This window comes from Rhinoderma darwinii, chromosome 3 (assembly GCF_050947455.1).
Source record: "Rhinoderma darwinii isolate aRhiDar2 chromosome 3, aRhiDar2.hap1, whole genome shotgun sequence".
In the NCBI taxonomy this organism is placed as follows: domain Eukaryota; kingdom Metazoa; phylum Chordata; class Amphibia; order Anura; family Rhinodermatidae; genus Rhinoderma; species Rhinoderma darwinii.
This window is the reverse complement of record NC_134689.1, coordinates 15,170,018-15,187,774: the sequence shown is the minus strand read 5'-3', so window position 1 is coordinate 15,187,774 and position 17,757 is coordinate 15,170,018. Positions and strand designations below refer to the sequence as shown.

At 42.3% G+C, this 17,757-nt stretch overlaps 1 protein-coding gene across 7 annotated transcripts in view; it reads left to right on the top strand.

Moving 5' to 3' along the window:
- The window catches only part of CALD1 (caldesmon 1), a 133,823-nt gene that overhangs the window by 89,311 nt on the left and 26,755 nt on the right, over positions 1-17,757 (top strand). For all 7 annotated transcript variants that reach the window (XM_075856012.1, XM_075856011.1, XM_075856009.1 and 4 more), the window contains one exon: positions 16,048-16,173. In XM_075856012.1, the coding sequence (XP_075712127.1) occupies positions 16,048-16,173 (126 nt within the window). The remainder of the gene's footprint in view (positions 1-16,047; positions 16,174-17,757) is intronic.

Sequence of the window (17,757 nt, the reverse complement as noted above, 5' to 3'; positions counted from 1 at the left end):
AGCACTCTATAATTGGCATTGTTTATGGGAGCACTCTCTAATTGGCATTGTTTATGGGAGCACTCTCTAATTGGCATTGTTTATGGGAGCACTCTCTAATTGGCATTGTTTATGGGAGCACTCTATAATTGGCATTGTTTATGGGAGCACTCTCTAATTGGCATTGTTTATGGGAGCACTCTCTAACACTGTTTATGGGGCACTCTATAATTAGCACTGTTTGTAGGGGGAAATCTCTAATTGGCACTGTGTTTATTGGGGCACCCTAATCTGCACTTTTTGTAGGGGCACTCTCTATTTCACACTATTTATAGGGAAAGTATTTAACTGGCATAGTTTATAAGGGAAAGTTTCTAATTGGAATTGTTTATGGGGCACCCTAATGAGCACTGTTTATAAGTCAACTCTCTTGTAGCACTATTTATAGGGCTGTGTAGCACTATTATTGGGGCACTCTGGCACTGTTAATAGGGGTACTCTGTCTGGCACTGTTTATGGGCGCACTCTCCTATTAGCACAGTTTATGGGGCACTGTCTTGCTAACACTGTTTATGGACGCACTCTATAATTGACACCGTTTATGGACACGCTATCTAATTGGCAAACTGCCACTGTTAGTAGGGATACTCTGACTGGCACTCTTTTGGTTGGCACTTCCTAATTGACGTTATTTATGGGGGTTCTCTATTTGACACTGTCTATGGGGCACGCTTTAAATTGCCCTGTTTATAAGGGCGCTCTAATTGGCACTGTTTATAGGAAGTATATCTAATTGGCATTGTTTATGGGGACACTCTCTAATTGGCACTGTTTATGGTAGCACTCTGCTGCTAGCACTATTTATGGGGGCAGTGTAGCACTAATAATGGGGCACTGCTAATAGTGATACTCTGTCGCACTGGTTGGTGGGCACTCCGGTTCCGGATGTTTTATAATAACTTTAGAAGCATCTGTGATGTTACAGGTTATTCCTCCCACCCTTTTAGGATGTACTCAAGTTTAGATTTGCAAACCCAAGAAGCATGTGGGCACATTTACCCACATTGTCGGAACTTTTCCCATTTTTGTGAATACGGGGCACTTTTTTCTTTTTTCATCTGTGTATGAGTGTATTTCTTGTATATAAAAAATGTGTTTTATGCCTGGATTTTAGCCTTTAGACTTGTAGCCTGAATGTTCCGTGTACTTTGGTAATCTAATTATAATAGGATAATAGGGCCCCAGATCTGCCTCTTCTAGGGCAGGTTAACCGCTTCTTTGCCACACTGACGTTACAATGCATCCTGGGCTTTGGTACATGGCTCGAGGTTTTCTACCTGCGTCTTTTTGTACCTGGGAAAGCTGTATGATAAACAATACGTCTCTCATGTCCGCTCCCACAGGAACGATCACCCGACAATTCTAAGAATCCTGACTGGCATATCTGTCTTGTTTTACCATAGTAATGCCATTTGGCATGTGTCATGTATAGAGTCCGGGAAACCTGAGTGATAAACCCTGTGGGAATTTTAACCTCTTGAGGATCCAGCTAATTGGGGCCTTGGGTACCTGAAAAATGTAGCTTTTTTTGTATTCCAACAGTCTTAACTTTTTAAGGCCCCCTGCACACGGCCGTAGCCATAATCCTGGTCCGTGTTTGCGGCTAAGGCCGGCCGCAGACAGTCACCCGCATTTTCGGCCCGTGTTCCCATTATAAAGTATGGGAGCTCGGTCCGTAAAATCAAAAAATAGGACATGTTCTATTTTTTGTGGAACCTTTCTACGGCCAGGACACCATCCCGTAAATAAACGGGTAGGTGCCCGTGAGCAATAGAAATGAATGGCTTACGGTCCGTAATAACGGTTCAAAATTACAGCCGTGTGCATGGGGCCTTACTTTTAGGTTGACCTAGTTGTACGAGGACTTGTATTTGGCGCAACGCGTTTTTCTTTCTTATGTTGCCAATAGGTGGCACATGTACATGCGTTTCATTTTGTATTTTATCATTTTTTTATTCATAAAATTCGCTTTTTCATAAAAATTTGGGGAGAAATCCCACACTTTATTTTTGACACCATACTCCTGATCATAAACGATGATAAAAGTATTGTACAGGTTGTTATGAGTCTTCTTTATATGTCTATTTTATAAGGTATCTTGGGATGCATATTATATTTTATAAAAATTATTTATTGTGAGCACTTTTTTTCTTCTTTCATATTTTACAGATTTTTTTACTATCCATTTTTATAAATTTTTGTAACTATTTTTTTATTTCAAGGGGATATCACCTTACAATCTTAACATTTATATTGTAACGCCAGTATATTAGTCTGTGGACTAGCGGTACAGGAAGTTGTTTAGGCCCTTTTACACGGGCCTATGATTGGGCAAACGATCGTTCCCGATCCTTGCCCTGTGTAATCATCTCAACGATCAGCCGATGAACGAGCAAACGCTCGTTCATCGGCTGATCTGCTCTTTTATACAGAATTAAAAATCATATCACTTGTATACAGGGAGACACACTGACGACATGAGGAAAATATGGGGACGAGCGATCAGAGTAACGATCGCTCGTCCCTATACATAAGCAATCATTGCGCCGTGTGAAAGGGGCAAACGAGGGCCGATCAACGGGCTGTCTCGTTGATCAGCACTCGTTTCCACGGCTCACGTCGGGCCGTGTAATAGGACCCTTAGGCCATGTCGTTACAACAGTCAATATAGTCAAGCAGCTCTAAGGCCCTTTTTGGACCCAGGACTGTCTACAGACTCTACACCAATCGCATTACAAGGACTCCCTGTCACGCAATATTGTTAAGCGGCAGATATCAGAGGACTATCAGAGTTGGTGTACGGATATTCATTACATGGTGTCCTGAGGGTTTATCACTCTGCTTTCCCAGAAGCAAATGTCTCATCCAATAAAATACAACTTTATTTATCACTTTTGTTATAATATTTTTGAGGACATTTGAGTAATTTTTCATTCATTTTCGTGCTCTCTCTCGGGCCGCTGACACTGGTATGCGTTCAGAGGTCACCAGATAAGACTTTGGAATTTAGAGGAAACCTCACAGCGCAACTAATCCATTAATTAAATATGAGGGCTCGAGTTTAAAACATTGGATCACTCTCACTTTCTGCACTCGGAAGAAGTGGAAAATCATCTTTTTCTCTCCGTTACCTAAATTTGGCACTGATCCCCTTAAAAATGTTAATTTATCAAACTGACTTTTTTGACTTTTTTTTTTTTTTGTGGTCCCATGGTGGGAGGGGCACCACTTCCCCTGCTTTCTGAGACACAATCATAGTGACTACCTGCAGTCCCCACTAGGCGGAGCTCCCCGCATACAGATTTATACAGATCAGATTGAGCTTCACTCTAGCGCTATACATCCATATGCACTTAGCTCCCCCTAGTGGTGGCTGCGGGCAGCCAGAATTATATAATTTAAAGTCAGAAAAACAGCACCTCATCTATACAGATATTTTATTAATTTAAACAGAACAGTTTTGGACCTAAAAATAGACAGGTGGACATTAACGTTAATAAAGACATAATACATTTGTTGAAGATCTTAGCGGGGTGCGGAGCTCATTATGAGTTACGCTATGGGGCCCCATGATTTCTGTGTACACCCGATACCTGCAATGTAGTATAGCTCTTACAGGTGCTGTCACCCTACTTTTTGATAGCTGTAGCACTACATACTTTGCCATTCAGGAGTCTAGGAAGTAAATGTGTGACATAATACCTGAAGCTTTTTATTGATTGTCACCCAACTTTCCCAAAACAGGCACAATTAAAGAAATGGCTCAAAGAGGCTATCTCAAGGACATATATTTATTGGTGTTTTTCTATTTTTAGTGCAACACCTTTTAACAACATTGTTTTTAGGTCCGATATTCTGTGCTGATTAATTTCTTAATATATCTTTATAGTGGCCGGAGCTTCGTTTTCCTGATACACCGCGCCAAATCTTCCACGTAGACGTTAAATTAAATAACATTCTGGCAGCCTGCAACCACCACTAGAGGGAGCTCACTGCATACTGTGTTACTATTGAGTTCAATGTATATCAGTATTCAGTTAACTCCTAAACTCCCCCTAGTGGTGACTGCAGGCAGCTAGAATTTTAGTATTTAACTCAATGGCGGAGATTTATTAAAGAGGATCTGTCACTAGTTTAATAATGCCCTATCTCCTAGCTGATCTAATAGGCGCTGTGACACTGATAATGCTAGTGAAAATTGTGTCCAAAAAGGTTTATTATTTTAAAAGTTTAGATTTTTTTCTAAATATGTAAATTAAGCTATACTAGACAAGTGGGAGGTAACAGCAGCAATTCTCTGGAGGTGGAGCCTCCTCACAGCCTCTGACGCCGTCCTATCAGCATGCAGCTGCTTCACACCGTGTGAGAGACGGAGGCTGGAGTGAAGGGGGATCACTTGAAATAGTCATATCTCCGGCTGTGGACCACCTAGAACAGCGGTTCTGGTGGTATATGAAAGAGGAGATTCTAATCTTTCAAATGGTACCAGAATCATTTCTAGCTGTGACACAACCGGAGGTATCACCAGTTGAGTACACAGTCGGGAAGGGAAGCTGTATACTATAAGATCACACTGTGTTGCTGGGCAGGGAAGGGGGAGAAGCTGTATGCTGATTGGAAGGCATCATACAGAAAACATTACACCACCCAGAGTGAAAAGAAAGAGTCCCCTCCTATTTGGCTATTAGAGCACATTAGCATATTTAAAAAAATGCTCATAACTTTGCAAACAATAAAAGTTTTTGAAAAACAAATCACACTGTAGTCATCAGCAGCAAAGCGCCTATTAGTTAGGAGATAGGAAATTAATAAACTGGTGACAGGTCCTCCTTAAGACTGGCATTTCATACACCAGACCGCCGTTTCTGCTGAGCTCCACCCACTATTTAAAAAAGGGTCGTGAGTGGCGGAAACGACACAAAAATAAGAATAAAAAAAATTTGCACAAATTGCGACTTTTGTGACGTTTGCAACTTTTCTACACCAGAAATCTGGCCTAGAGTAGTTAATAAATTCCTCCTATGTCTATGCAGAGAATTTTAAGCTCTGTATTAGTAAAAAACGGAGCTCTGACCGCTATAAGGAAATGAATTAATACAGAATGTTGGCTCTATTTAGATGAAAAGAACCTAAATGGTGTTGGAGGGCAGACATTCCCTTTAAGGACGATCTCATAACAATCTGTTAGGTGAGAATGAGGTCTGGCATAAAGCAATATTCCAGCGAAAAGAAAAACAGAAATGTCCTGAAAGCCGCACGGAGTAGGGAAACAATGCACTTTTGTTGCAAGTGTTTATTTTCACAACTCAAAGCCCAGCGGAGATCTCAGGGATGGTGCATGCTGGGACGGGAGCCCTTTCAGGTGAAAGCAGCAGTTTCCCCGAGACCTTGTGGGTAATTTGCAGGCGATTTAATGTGAAATGGTCTGAAGTCAGGAGATGACACTGGGTCATAGCAAATAAACATGTGGCGAAAACAGAATGTGCTGGAGCAGAACAAGGGCCTGTTGTTTGGATATTCTTGCCTGGCTTCTGATACATGAATATGTGACATTTGGAGATACTCTAGAGAGTTAAAACATTTCAAGACTTAAAGAAGTTTTGTGAGATTACAAAAAAAGTGCATTTTTTTCCCCCATTAAAAACAGCGCCACCCTTGTCCATAGGCTGAGTCTGGTATTGCACTTGAGCCCCATTTACTTGATCTCAACATAAACTGGCTATAGACATTACTTCCGCCCCGATATCTGAAACATGCATGCAACAGGATAGATTCATCCCGTCTGATCCTTTTTGATTATCCAAGTGATAAGCGGTGCCAAACGTATCTGGAAGCCACTTCTCTCCCCCATCACTTTTAAAATAGCAGCCATGTTTGGTCAAGCACAACATGCATACCAATGAGGAAATTGTGACTAATAACTATTGGTCTGATGTCTATGACCCACTTTGTTAATTTAGCTCTATTGATAAGAGGCACCTGAGGTGTCTGGAAGACGCTTATCTTTCTGCTCCATGGAAATCGCATCTAGGTTTGGCCAAGATGAACGTGCATTTTGATGTAGGAATCGGGACTGATAACTGTTGGTCTATGTCTAAAGAGAGAGGGCACAGCTCTGGTTGGTCCCATGCCCTTTACTATTGAATGGCAAGAGCCTAGACTCCGCTCTCTAGAGAAACTCCAGTATTGGCAAACAAGGGGTGGAATATTGACCCAGACTCTTCTATGGCAAAACCCAGCTCCGTAAAGGGGAAGGCAGTTGGGGTCTTTGCTATGTGGCCCCCTGTCTTCTATGTACATCATTGCATATGTATGACTGATATTAGCAGTTTGTCTCCTAGTCCCTGATTTAAGGTTTACTGCCCCTTTAAGAACCGAAGTAATAGAAAATTGCCTTTGCGTGGGTTCTTTAAGATATAAGAAGCAGACAGAGGACACAGATACAGACACGTTAACGTAATTTTACCTGCCAAAAAAGTGATTGTGGCCAGACGTAACATCTTCAAGGCTCACTGTGGGTGTTGGTTTAATCTTACAAGATGACAGAAGAATCTTAATTATTGTTTTCTGTGCGCGATGATATCACATGATGCAAATAATAATAGAAGTGATGGAATTTCTCTATGCGGGTGTCCAACCGGCGTGCACCATGCACAGTATTCCACGACTGTCACTCGCTAATCTTCTCATTAAGGGATAAGGAGCGTCGTTTCTTAATCTGCCGCTCCTGTTGGCAAGTTTCTCTATGCAATCATTTAAAGGGCCACTAGCTCTAAAGTTTGCGGCTTATAAAAGTGCAGATTTAAACTATTATTTTAGGTGCAATGATCAGCTTCCACCACTAGGGAATCTGATATATATGGATAAGTTCACACGTAGCGTAAATACAGCAGATTTTCCACAACGGATTTCGTTGTGGAAAATCCGCTGCATAATACAGTAGCGGCAAAGTGGATGAGATTTGAATAAATCTCCTCCACACACTGCGTAAATGATAAGCGGAAAATACGCTCAGAAATGACTCCGGTGCGTTTTTTTTAATCCGCAGCATGTCAAATGTATTTGCATAATCGTTGCTTTTTTGTTGCGGGTTTTTCACATTGAATTCAATGGAGAGGTAAATCCCACAACAAATAGCAGATGTTGCAATTTTTTGCGACACAAAAATGGCGATTCCGCCGCAAAAATGGCAACTCTTATGCTTACCCAGAATTCTGTGCTTATTTGTCCAGGACGGCCTCCTGGGATGACATTTCATCCCATGTGACCACTGCAACCAATCACAGGCTGCAGCGGTCACATGGGATGAAATGTCATCCCAGGAGGCTGGACTGCAGGACGGCAGAGGGACGCCTCACCATGACTATGTAATTATGAAACTTTTTTTTTGCGTGCAGTTTTCCGCAATGGACATTCCGGCCCAAAAACTGCACCACAATTTGGTGCGTTATTTTCGGCCAGAATTTTTTACGGCGCCCAGGGTGGATCCACTTTTATGCAGCGTATTTACCTTGTGTGAACGTGCCCTACGGCTTCCATTCTGCTAAAGCAAAGCATAAATAAGTATATTGGGATTTGGCCCCCTAGTGGTAGAAGTAACTCACAAAGACTTTATCCGGAGACAGAGGCTCTGTGCTCTATAGTAAAAAATGTGAGTATACTGAGAAAATTCCGCTAATAATATATACTGCTGCTATATCCACCTTTGCAACCATTTTTTTCATCGCTTTTTTACACCCAGAATAGAAAATTAAAACGCTTTGCAAATCGTCTTAAAAATCTCCTACCATTTTAGATCTACATCTCCTATGCTGACCTATGTGTCTCCATGGTTACAGACTACAAATAAACCCTGTGTGTAGTCTGCCTGCAATCATGTGTTACTCCCTTCCATCTGACCCCTGTACTATCTTTTCTCCCTTGACTGATACTTTTAATAGGGTTTATACTCAAAGTACTGTAATATATTTTGTTTTCTAATTCCAAACCATTTCAAGATCTTGGCTTGCTGTCAGTGAATAGGAACATTCTTGTAGGCTTAAAGCCCATACAGACCTAAAACTTCTCACAGCTAAATGTTTGCTCCAATAATATCCAGTCTGGACAATCCACTGTGAGATAAACACATCAACAGCTCAAATCTCTCTAATTTCCTGATAGTTTGCTACAATGTATCATGCAGGTGAATGTAGCCGCCTGTAGGGAAGTTTAGCTCAGAGAGGATTGTCAAGACTGGATACAATTGTAGCAAACTCTGTGAAAAATATTGGGCCTGTAAAGGTTTTCAGACTCCTTAAGTAAATCGCAATGTGTTTCATTTACTGACAGCAAGCAGAGATCTTAAAAATCGTGTAAAATTGAAAAAAAATGATATTAGAAAGTTGTAGAACTTTTCATTAAACAATGTTTACGCGTTATTTACATAAAACGGGAAAAATCCATTCACAGAGGTTTTTTTTTTTCACTGGGCCCCAGCAGAAAGACCCCCACGGACCCCCCAATGTTTCCTAGAATGAAGGGCAACAGTGCTAGGGGGATTCTCTTGTATGTAGCTCTGTTGCAATTCCCTGTGCAGAGAGTGGATGGGACCCGTGTTGTACAGAGAAAACACCAAAGGGACTTTTGCTGCTTTATTCCCGGGATGGGTGGGGGTCCCAGAGGTTGGACGGCCACTGACCATGAAGTGATAGCATGTTCTAGGGATCTTGTTTAAAGGGTAACTAAACGTTCAACAAACTTCTGACATGTCATAGTGACATGTCAGAAGTTTTGATTGGTGGGGGTCCGAGCACTGAGACCCTCGACAATCGCTAAAACGAAGCGGCAGAAGTGTGAGCGCTCAGCCACTTAGTTTCTGTTCGGCTTTTTCCAGAAAGCTGAAGTAGCGGTGTACGGGCTCATAGACTTTCTATCGAGCCCGTACTCCGCTACATTGATTTCTGGAAAAAGCCGAACAGACACGAAGCGGCTGAGCGCTCACACTTCTGCCGCTTCGTTTTAGCGATTGGTGGGGGTCTCCGTGCTCGGACCTCCACCAATCAAAACCTCTGACATGTCACTATGACATGTCAGAAGTTTGAACGTTTAGTTACCCTTTTAAATGGAAATACCCGTTTAAGTACCTTCAGGCCAAAGACACAGTACATTGCTATGGTAGTTACAAAAACATCCTATCATGAACTCATGAGCTGCAAAAAGAGTGGAACAGTCTTTTTTGTAAAATTCCTCTCTCTGTTGTATTTGGAATAGTGAGGATTAAACCACTATATAACAACTGCTGCTGGGGCAAAACCATATCCCAGAAGTCACTGCTCAGGTCCTAACCTTTATCAATGTTTCACCAAGGCTAAACATATTGTTTCAATTGAGCGAATCAACTGGTGCAATATTCGGAGCTGATCGCGGGGGGTGTGGGAGGGGGGACCGTCTGGTCATGACCTTTTACTCTATTTTTCTGCTTTCCAAACACATGGTCATCGTCACAGTAATGCTGGTTAGGGGGGGATGGGGTTATTACACAGACATTGTCCTAATAAGGGAATAGATTTCAACTCTTTTGGTGATGCAAAAAAAACAAAAAAAAATCATCGTGTGACTATTCTTGCGAGCTGCTGATTAAAGAGGATGAGGTGTGGCTTGGCAGGTATCGCCTAGGCCTGGCTCCCCATTGTGTAATAAATGACGGTTTTATGGGACGTGTAAAATTAGTCATTTTTGGAATTTGGAATAACTTAATGCCAAGATGAAATAATGAAACAATTCCCCCGGCCGCAACTGCTACGATTTCTTGTTCGACTCTCCATAGCGATCAGCGGATTCAGCTCTTAGTTCATCGTAGATTCTGCTTGTCAAATACATTTTTCAGCAACAGCGCCGCTCTTGTCAATAGTCTGTTCCTGGTATTGCAGCTAAGCAGCATTCAAGTAAATATCTGCAATACCATACACATCCCATGGACGGGAGTGGCACTGTTTCTGAAATTAAAAATAAACATTTCCCCTTAGTCCTCATTCACATCTACATCCATCTTTCCGTTGTCATGCTCCGTCAGAGGAGCAGAACAACGAAAATATCGGGAGCGCTGGTTCCGTTGTATGACTCTCTCAGCGGGGTCAGCAGAGGGCCCCCCTCTCAGCGGGGTCAGCAGAGCGCCCCCCTCTCAGCGGGGTCAGCAGAGCGCCCCCCTCTCAGCGGGGTCAGCAGAGCGCCCCCCTCTCAGCGGGGTCAGCAGAGCGCCCCCCTCTCAGCGGGGTCAGCCGAGCGCCCCCCTCTCAGCGGGGTCAGCCGAGCGCCCCCCTCTCAGCGGGGTCAGCCGAGCGCCCCCCTCTCAGCGGGGTCAGCCGAGCGCCCCCCTCTCAGCGGGGTCAGCCGAGCGCCCCCCTCTCAGCGGGGTCAGCCGAGCGCCCCCCTCTCAGCGGGGTCAGCCGAGCGCCCCCTCAGCGGGGTCAGCCGAGCGCCCCCACTCAGTGGGGTCAGCAGAGTGCCCCCACTCAGCAGGGTCGCAGATGACTGCACATAGGTGTTCCGGAGCACGGGAACGTCTTCAATTTTGGCACACTTTATAGTCGTTGATTTTTATGTCTTTAGTCTTTTAATGAAGATGATAGGGGTGAGTTTTCTCATGTGAAATAACAGATCCCTGTCCTCCCTTGGTGAGTCACTTTCATAAAATAACATGAAGCAATTTCTATCTCCGGTGAGGTCATGCCACCTGTCTGATAAAGGTGCCCATTGTCAATTGGGGCATAGCTGAAAGAAATGATAGAATGTAGAAAATAAGACAACAACATAAAGTACAAAACACCCTAAAAACTCAACAACATCTCCAATATATCAAGAGTTGGGGCGGACTGAGTAGCGTACACGTCGCCCCTGGAGCCCTCTGGGCTCAGAACTGCTGACCTCACCATGCTGGGGGCTAGCATCTGATAAACGGAACCTGTTGAGGTGCGAGTATTATCATAAGGGCATGTTCACACAGCTCTCTAAAAATATGACCAAATACACTAGCGTTTTTTGTAAAGCGCTTTTTAAAATACGCGTTTTCTGCTTGTTTTTGACACGTTTTGTGCGTGCTTTCTGTGCGTTTTTTCGGCGCGTTATTAGGACTATGGGAACATTTGGTGCATTTTACGCCGCAAAGAAGTGACCTGGCACTTGTTTTTTTTTTACTCAACGCATTTTTTAAATACGCTTTCGTAAAACGATGTGTTTGTATGTACTAACAGAGCGCTTCCATTGATTTGAATAAGAAGCTTAACCAAACGTTTTTTCGCCGCGTATTTCGGCATGTTAAACACGTCAAATACACGCCACGTGAACAGGTCCTAACAATTACTAATACCTCAATCTGATTCCAAACATTACTATAAAAGTATATTCCATTTTCTCCAAAGAAAGCTTATTGTATATAATATGTTCTCTACTTTGTATATCAAATCCTTACAGTTTTCAGGATCTCTGCTTGCAGTCATTGAATAGGAACCTCCCTTGTTTATTTCCAGAAGCTGAAACCCTCTCCTGGTCATGTGAGGCTTACACAGGTGCTCGGCACGTTACAGTACCGTGATCAGGGCTCGCTTATATATCGTGACGTGCTCCAATTTGTGCATCATAGGACTATGAAAAATGAAATAAATTTTTTTTTTAATTTCTCATTCAATGATCTTGAAAATTAATATCCAAATTTCTTATATACTTTGTGTAGCTTTTCATTATACAATGATTGCCTGGTTTACAAAACCCATTTTCAAATACTCTGATAGGGAATTCGGAGTTAACCCCTTAAGGACGCAGCCTTAAGGCCTTATTTACACGAACGCGTTTCACGTCTGTGATACGCGCGTGAAAATCACGTGCGTCGCACGGACCTATGTAAGGTAATGGGGACATTCAGACATTCCGTGTTTTTCACGCAGCGTGTGTCCGCTTCGTGAAACTCACGACATGTCCTGTACTTGAGCGTTTTTTGCGCATCACGCACCCATTGAAGTCAATGGGTGCGTGAAAATCACGAGCGGCACACGGACAAACTTCCGTGTGCTGCACATGATTCGAGCAACAGTAGATCAAGAAATGAAGGGAAAAATAAAAACACCTCCTTCATTTATTTTTCTAAACCTCAAAACCGCGTGTCATAAGGATGCCATAGGCGCGAAAATCACGCAGCCACGCACCAAACTTATGACACACTGAACTGCAACGTTTGTGTGAATTTCGCCTAAGGCTCAGAGTCCATTTTTCAAATCTGACATATTTTACTTTATGTGGTAATAACTTTGGAACGCTTAAACCTATCCAAGCGATTCTGAGATTGTTTTCTTGTGACACATTGGGCTTTATGTTAGCGGTAAGATTTGGTTGATATATTCAGTGAAAAGTTGAATTTTTCTCAATTTAAATGCATCTGCTTGGAAGACAGAGGGTTATACCACCCAAAATAGTTACTAGTTCGTCTACTATATGTTGGCATAATTTTTTTGAACATTCTTTTATTTTTCTAGGACGTTACAAGGCTTAGACCATAAGCAGCAATTTCTCATATTTTGAATACAATTTCAAGGGGCCTATATATTATATCTTTTTCTTTGAGGGGCCTATATATTATATATTTTTCATCAAACACCCCATTTTAGAAACTATTTTCAAAGTATTCAAAACAGCATTTAGAAAGTTTATTAACCCTTTAGGTGTTTCATTAAAGCAAAGTAGAGGTAAAATTTACAAATTTCATTTTTTTTTTGGTCAGAAAATCCTTTTTATTCAATTTTTTCTTTAAAGCAGAAGGTTTTACCAGAGAAACGCAACTCCATATTTATTGCCCAGATTCTGCAGTTTTTTAGAAATATCCCACATGTGGCCCTAGTGCGGTAAAGGACTGAAGCGCCGGCCTCAGAAGCAGAGGATTTTGTGGCCTCCTTTTTATTAGGCACCATGTCCGGTTTGATGAGGTCTGGTGGTGCCAAAACAGTGGAAACACCCCAAAAGTGACCCTATTTGGCAAACTACACCCCTCATGAAACTCAGAGGCGTATAGTGGGAATTTAGATCCCACAGGGTTTTTTGCTGCATTTTGTGGAATTAGGCTGTGCAATTGAAAATCACATTTTTCCAATAAAAGGTATGAATTTTTAATTTTTACAAGGAATAAAGGAGAAAAAGCAGCGCAACGTTTGTAGAGCAATTTCTCACGATTACGGCAATACCCCACATGTGGTCATAAACTGCTGGTTGGACAAACGGCAGATCTCAGAATGGCGAGGGCGCTATTTGGCATGTAGATTTTGCAGGATCGGTTTCTGGGCGGCATTTTGGAAACTAGACCCCCTTGAGGAATTCATTGTAGTTTTCATGGGGTGCATGCGACTTTTTGATCAGTTTTTATTTTTAACAGGCGTGGTGAATAAAATACAGCAATTCTACTATATTTTTTATTCTATTTTTTTTTACAGCGTTCACCGTGCGCTATAAATGACATATTCACTTTATTCTGCGGGGCAATACGATTGCGGGGATACCAGATGTTTATAGTTTTTTTTATGTCTTATGGCGTTTGCACAATAAAATACTTTTTTATAAAAAATCATTTACTTTTTGTGTTGCCTTAGTCCATCAAGAAAGCCGTGCGAGGACTTGTTTTTTGCGTAACGAACTATAGTTTCGATCAGGACCATTTTTAGGCACATGCAACTTTTTGATCTCTTTTTATTCCATTTTTTGGGAGGTGTAGTGACCAAAAAATTGTGATTCGGGTGGTTTATTATTATTTTCTTTTATGGCGTTCACCGCGCGGGATAGATAATGAAATCCTTTTGTAGTTCAGGCCGTTACGGACGCGGCGAAACCAATTATGTATAGTTTATTTATTTTTATTTATAATAAAGGACTGATAAGGGAAAAAGGGGGATTTTTATTACTTTTTAAAACTTTTATTTTCTTATTTTTACACAACGTTTTTTTACTTTATTACTTTGTCCCACTAGGGAACTTGAGGGCAGGAGGCCCTGATCGCTATTCTAATACACTTCACTACATGCGTAGTGCAGTGTATTAGAGCTGTCAGCTACTCACTGACAGCAAGCATAGTGGGTCCCGACTTAGTCAGGACCCACTAGGTTTCCGTAGATGGCTTAGCCGGACACCATTATTAGGCCTCCGGTTGCCATAGCCATCATCGCCGGCCGCTATCATGTAGCTGGCCGTCGATGGTAGTTTAACCCCTAAGAAGCTGCGATCACTATTGAACGCGGCTTCTAAGGGGTTAATCAGCGGGGACACAGCGATCGGTCCCTGCTGAAGGAGCTGCGGCAACTTCTGTACGAGACAGCAGCTGTCACAGCGCCTGTATGTGTCGGGAGGACGAACGAAATGGCCGTTCCTCCCGCGACGTACTATTCCGTCACTGAGCGCAAACGATGCACTTAGCACGACGGAATAGTACGTCGCTGAGCGCGAAGGGTTTAATAAAGGCAATCCCCCTTTTAGGACCCTCATCTATTAGCCAGATTAGAGAATAGATATAAAAAGCAGCAACGGAGGACCCAGCGTTAGAAGAAAGACCCATTCATTTCAATGAGAACTGTGTAATGCCTCATTTCACCTGCGGTGGTGCTGCAGGGAAATTAAACAAATTGGTTTACAGCCGATTGCTGGAACTTTCAGCAGTGATCACCTTATCATCACAGTACCCTTCTAACAAATAGGGATTGTCCAAAGCTGTCAACGCTCTTAAGATTTATTTGCTGAAACTGGAATACCCCTTTAACATTAACCCCTTCCTTTGGCAAGTAACGGCAATACACGGCTAAAATCTGTGTTATGAGCTTGTCTCATTTCTGGCTACTTGACCTGGAAAGGCCTCCGGTAGAGAACACACAGAGCTACGTGATAGAAAATGTAGAAGTAAGAGCACTAAATTGTCTGAGAAAGTAACTTGGGCGGAGACTCTGCAATATTTTATATGGATTACATTGCCTCGCATACATTTTTAATGCAACAGATTAAGTATCTGCCCTAAGTAAAGAAAAGGAAACCGCTTCAGTCGGGAAACTGTATCCTTTGCCTTGGAGAGCAGCCGGTATGAGGAGGAAGGAAAGAGATGGATTACAGGTTCGGTTTTTTTTTTCTCAAAAAGTTGTTCATCATCTGGAGCTTGAGTTCTTTTCTTTGCTTATTTTTTTTTTTATTGCCGGGGCATATTTTCCCATAATTCTTTTTGATGGCTGAACATGATCATTAGCTTTTGACCTTCTGCTATAGGATACTGGTGGCTGGTCTGACAGCTATAAATACGTCTCATAAATGACCCGGAGATGTTTTTGACTTTTTGACCCCATGAAATGGACTACATGACACATTGTTCATTCCTTCCTGTTTGCCCTTTGATGACCAAGTAAGTTCTTGGTGTTTCCATAGTTGAAAGGTTCATCTGGTTGGTTTGCGATGAGCAACTTAATTGTTTTCGATATATTCTGGTTTTCATAAAATGTCCTCCATTGTCTGTTTTTGTAGGTCAGTAAAAGGGGAACATTCCCACTGGTACATTGTCTTTTTAGGATTGGTTGACTATCTTAATTGGCTAATGGTATGTACTAAGGGTCACTACTCTTTACGAGGGGAGCATGACAGACCTTTTTGGTGATGAGGAATTCGGAGACTGGATCAGAATGGTCCATAATCTAGAAGTGGCTTATAAATCAGTCCAGATCTTGTGGCAGCAAGGATCGTGATGCAATTCTGTACGGACACCGGACACTACATGTTCCACCTGACCACTGGATGTGATATAATTCCATTGCACTCTATACGACCCCCCAGTATAAACCTCATAGGGCTAATACAGTGCTGTTACATACTTTTTTAGGCAGATGACACTACAACTCCCAACATGATGCCCTGCAGGGGATGCCATAAGGTTACTACCATAGAGAATAAGATGCATTAATTGTGGAGGTGTACACCTGAGGAACGGACCCTATGTCCTAAACCTGCTATTTGTTTTTGTTGCAGAGTAACCTATCAGAGAAATGACGATGATGAAGAAGAAGCTGCGAGAGAGAGACGTCGGCGGGCTCGCCAAGAACGGCAACGGCTGAATAAGGACGATGTAGAAGGGCACGATGGTACTCAGAATAGGTAAATCCAACATGGTTACTTTCTAAACTACATTAGACATAGGGGATGCCTAATCTTTTTGAATCAGAAAACCAAGAAGTCATTGCAGTTTTTGGAGTCGTTCCTGTTGAGGCTGGTGAATGGAAGGATTTTCCTGACCAGCATATGAATTAGGAATTATTTTGTCCATTCTATTGCATGAAGATGCCAAATTTACCACTCAAGGGGCGGATTGAGAGTGGCCTGCACCTCTAGCATCAAAGAGCATAGGCCCTTTATCCATGACTAGAAGCATAATACTCTTGGGTGGCATTACGATGGATAATCTATAGATAATGGAAAGTTCTTTTCACATGTTGAATCATCTCCACCCTCTTTCTTATACCGGGTTTTGCAGGGCTCAAAAGCACGACAAGGGACGCAGGACCCAGTTCTTGAATAAATAGAGGCCCCAGCGGTGGAATACCCACCTATCAGACATTTAGGACATGCCATAGCGGTATAGCAGAAATGTTTATAGCTGGAATACTCTTTCAAAAAGTTTTGTTACTGACTAAGGAGCTATGTTCCCCACATGCCATGGGCCCTAGAATACTGTCCAAATGGTCATTCCACCCATAGCAATGTGATATTGGGATCCATAGATAAAGTGATTCAATAAGATCCAGCACTCCATAGTAGAGAGCATCATTGCCACTTTCAGGGTTTGACTGGCACACCAGAAGACCCCATGATCCTCCAGTAGGCCCAAGGTGTGACACAATCACAGGCCCCAGCTAGAGCATTTGTTAAACATGGCAAATTTACCATTTGGGACTCGAAGGAAGCAGGGTCACAATTTCCGTGTTTTCACTTTGAGAGTATACAGTATCTGTTTGGAGGTTCCATCACCTTTACTATTGGGTGGCAAGAACCTGAGCGGGACTCCCCTCTTCAGAATGGGGAAATGGCCCAAGGGTCGTGGAAGGGGGGTGAAGGGAAAACAACCACCAGGCCCTTCGTGTGGGATGAAAGCTGGTACCATAATGGGGGGGGGGGGAGATTGTTTTTTTTGCTATGGGGCCCATATGATTAAATAAAATACAATGTTTTCTCTCCTTATTCATCCACCTTCTGATGGTAAAACTCATGGGAAAATATTAATAAAAAGAGAGATCTGTCTACAACAACAGAATAGGAAGCTGGAGAACTTCCAGTCGCCCATAAGAATGTAAATATGGCAGTGAGTTAAAAGCGAGGTTGAAAGTGACCATTTGCTCGTACGTCAAACGTTATTTACATAAAAAAATTGTACATGAAGGAATTCAAGCAAATATTTGCATGTTATTTATACTGTACGTCCAAGGTCCCTAACACTGCAGTGACCCGGTGTCATTGACAATATACAACCATTTAGCAGAAAAAACAATACCTTGTGGGTCTTCGTGTTTACTGCTTTGAGTTTTTTTATTTATTTTTGGAGAAATGAAAAGTTTGGAAGTGATGATGTTAACGTAAAGGTTTGTAAAACCATAAAGCTACGGCAACATGGCGTCTGCAATAATAATGCAGGATTACCATGACATCACCAAAAAGGCAGGTGTAACTAATATGCCTTGAGTTGTC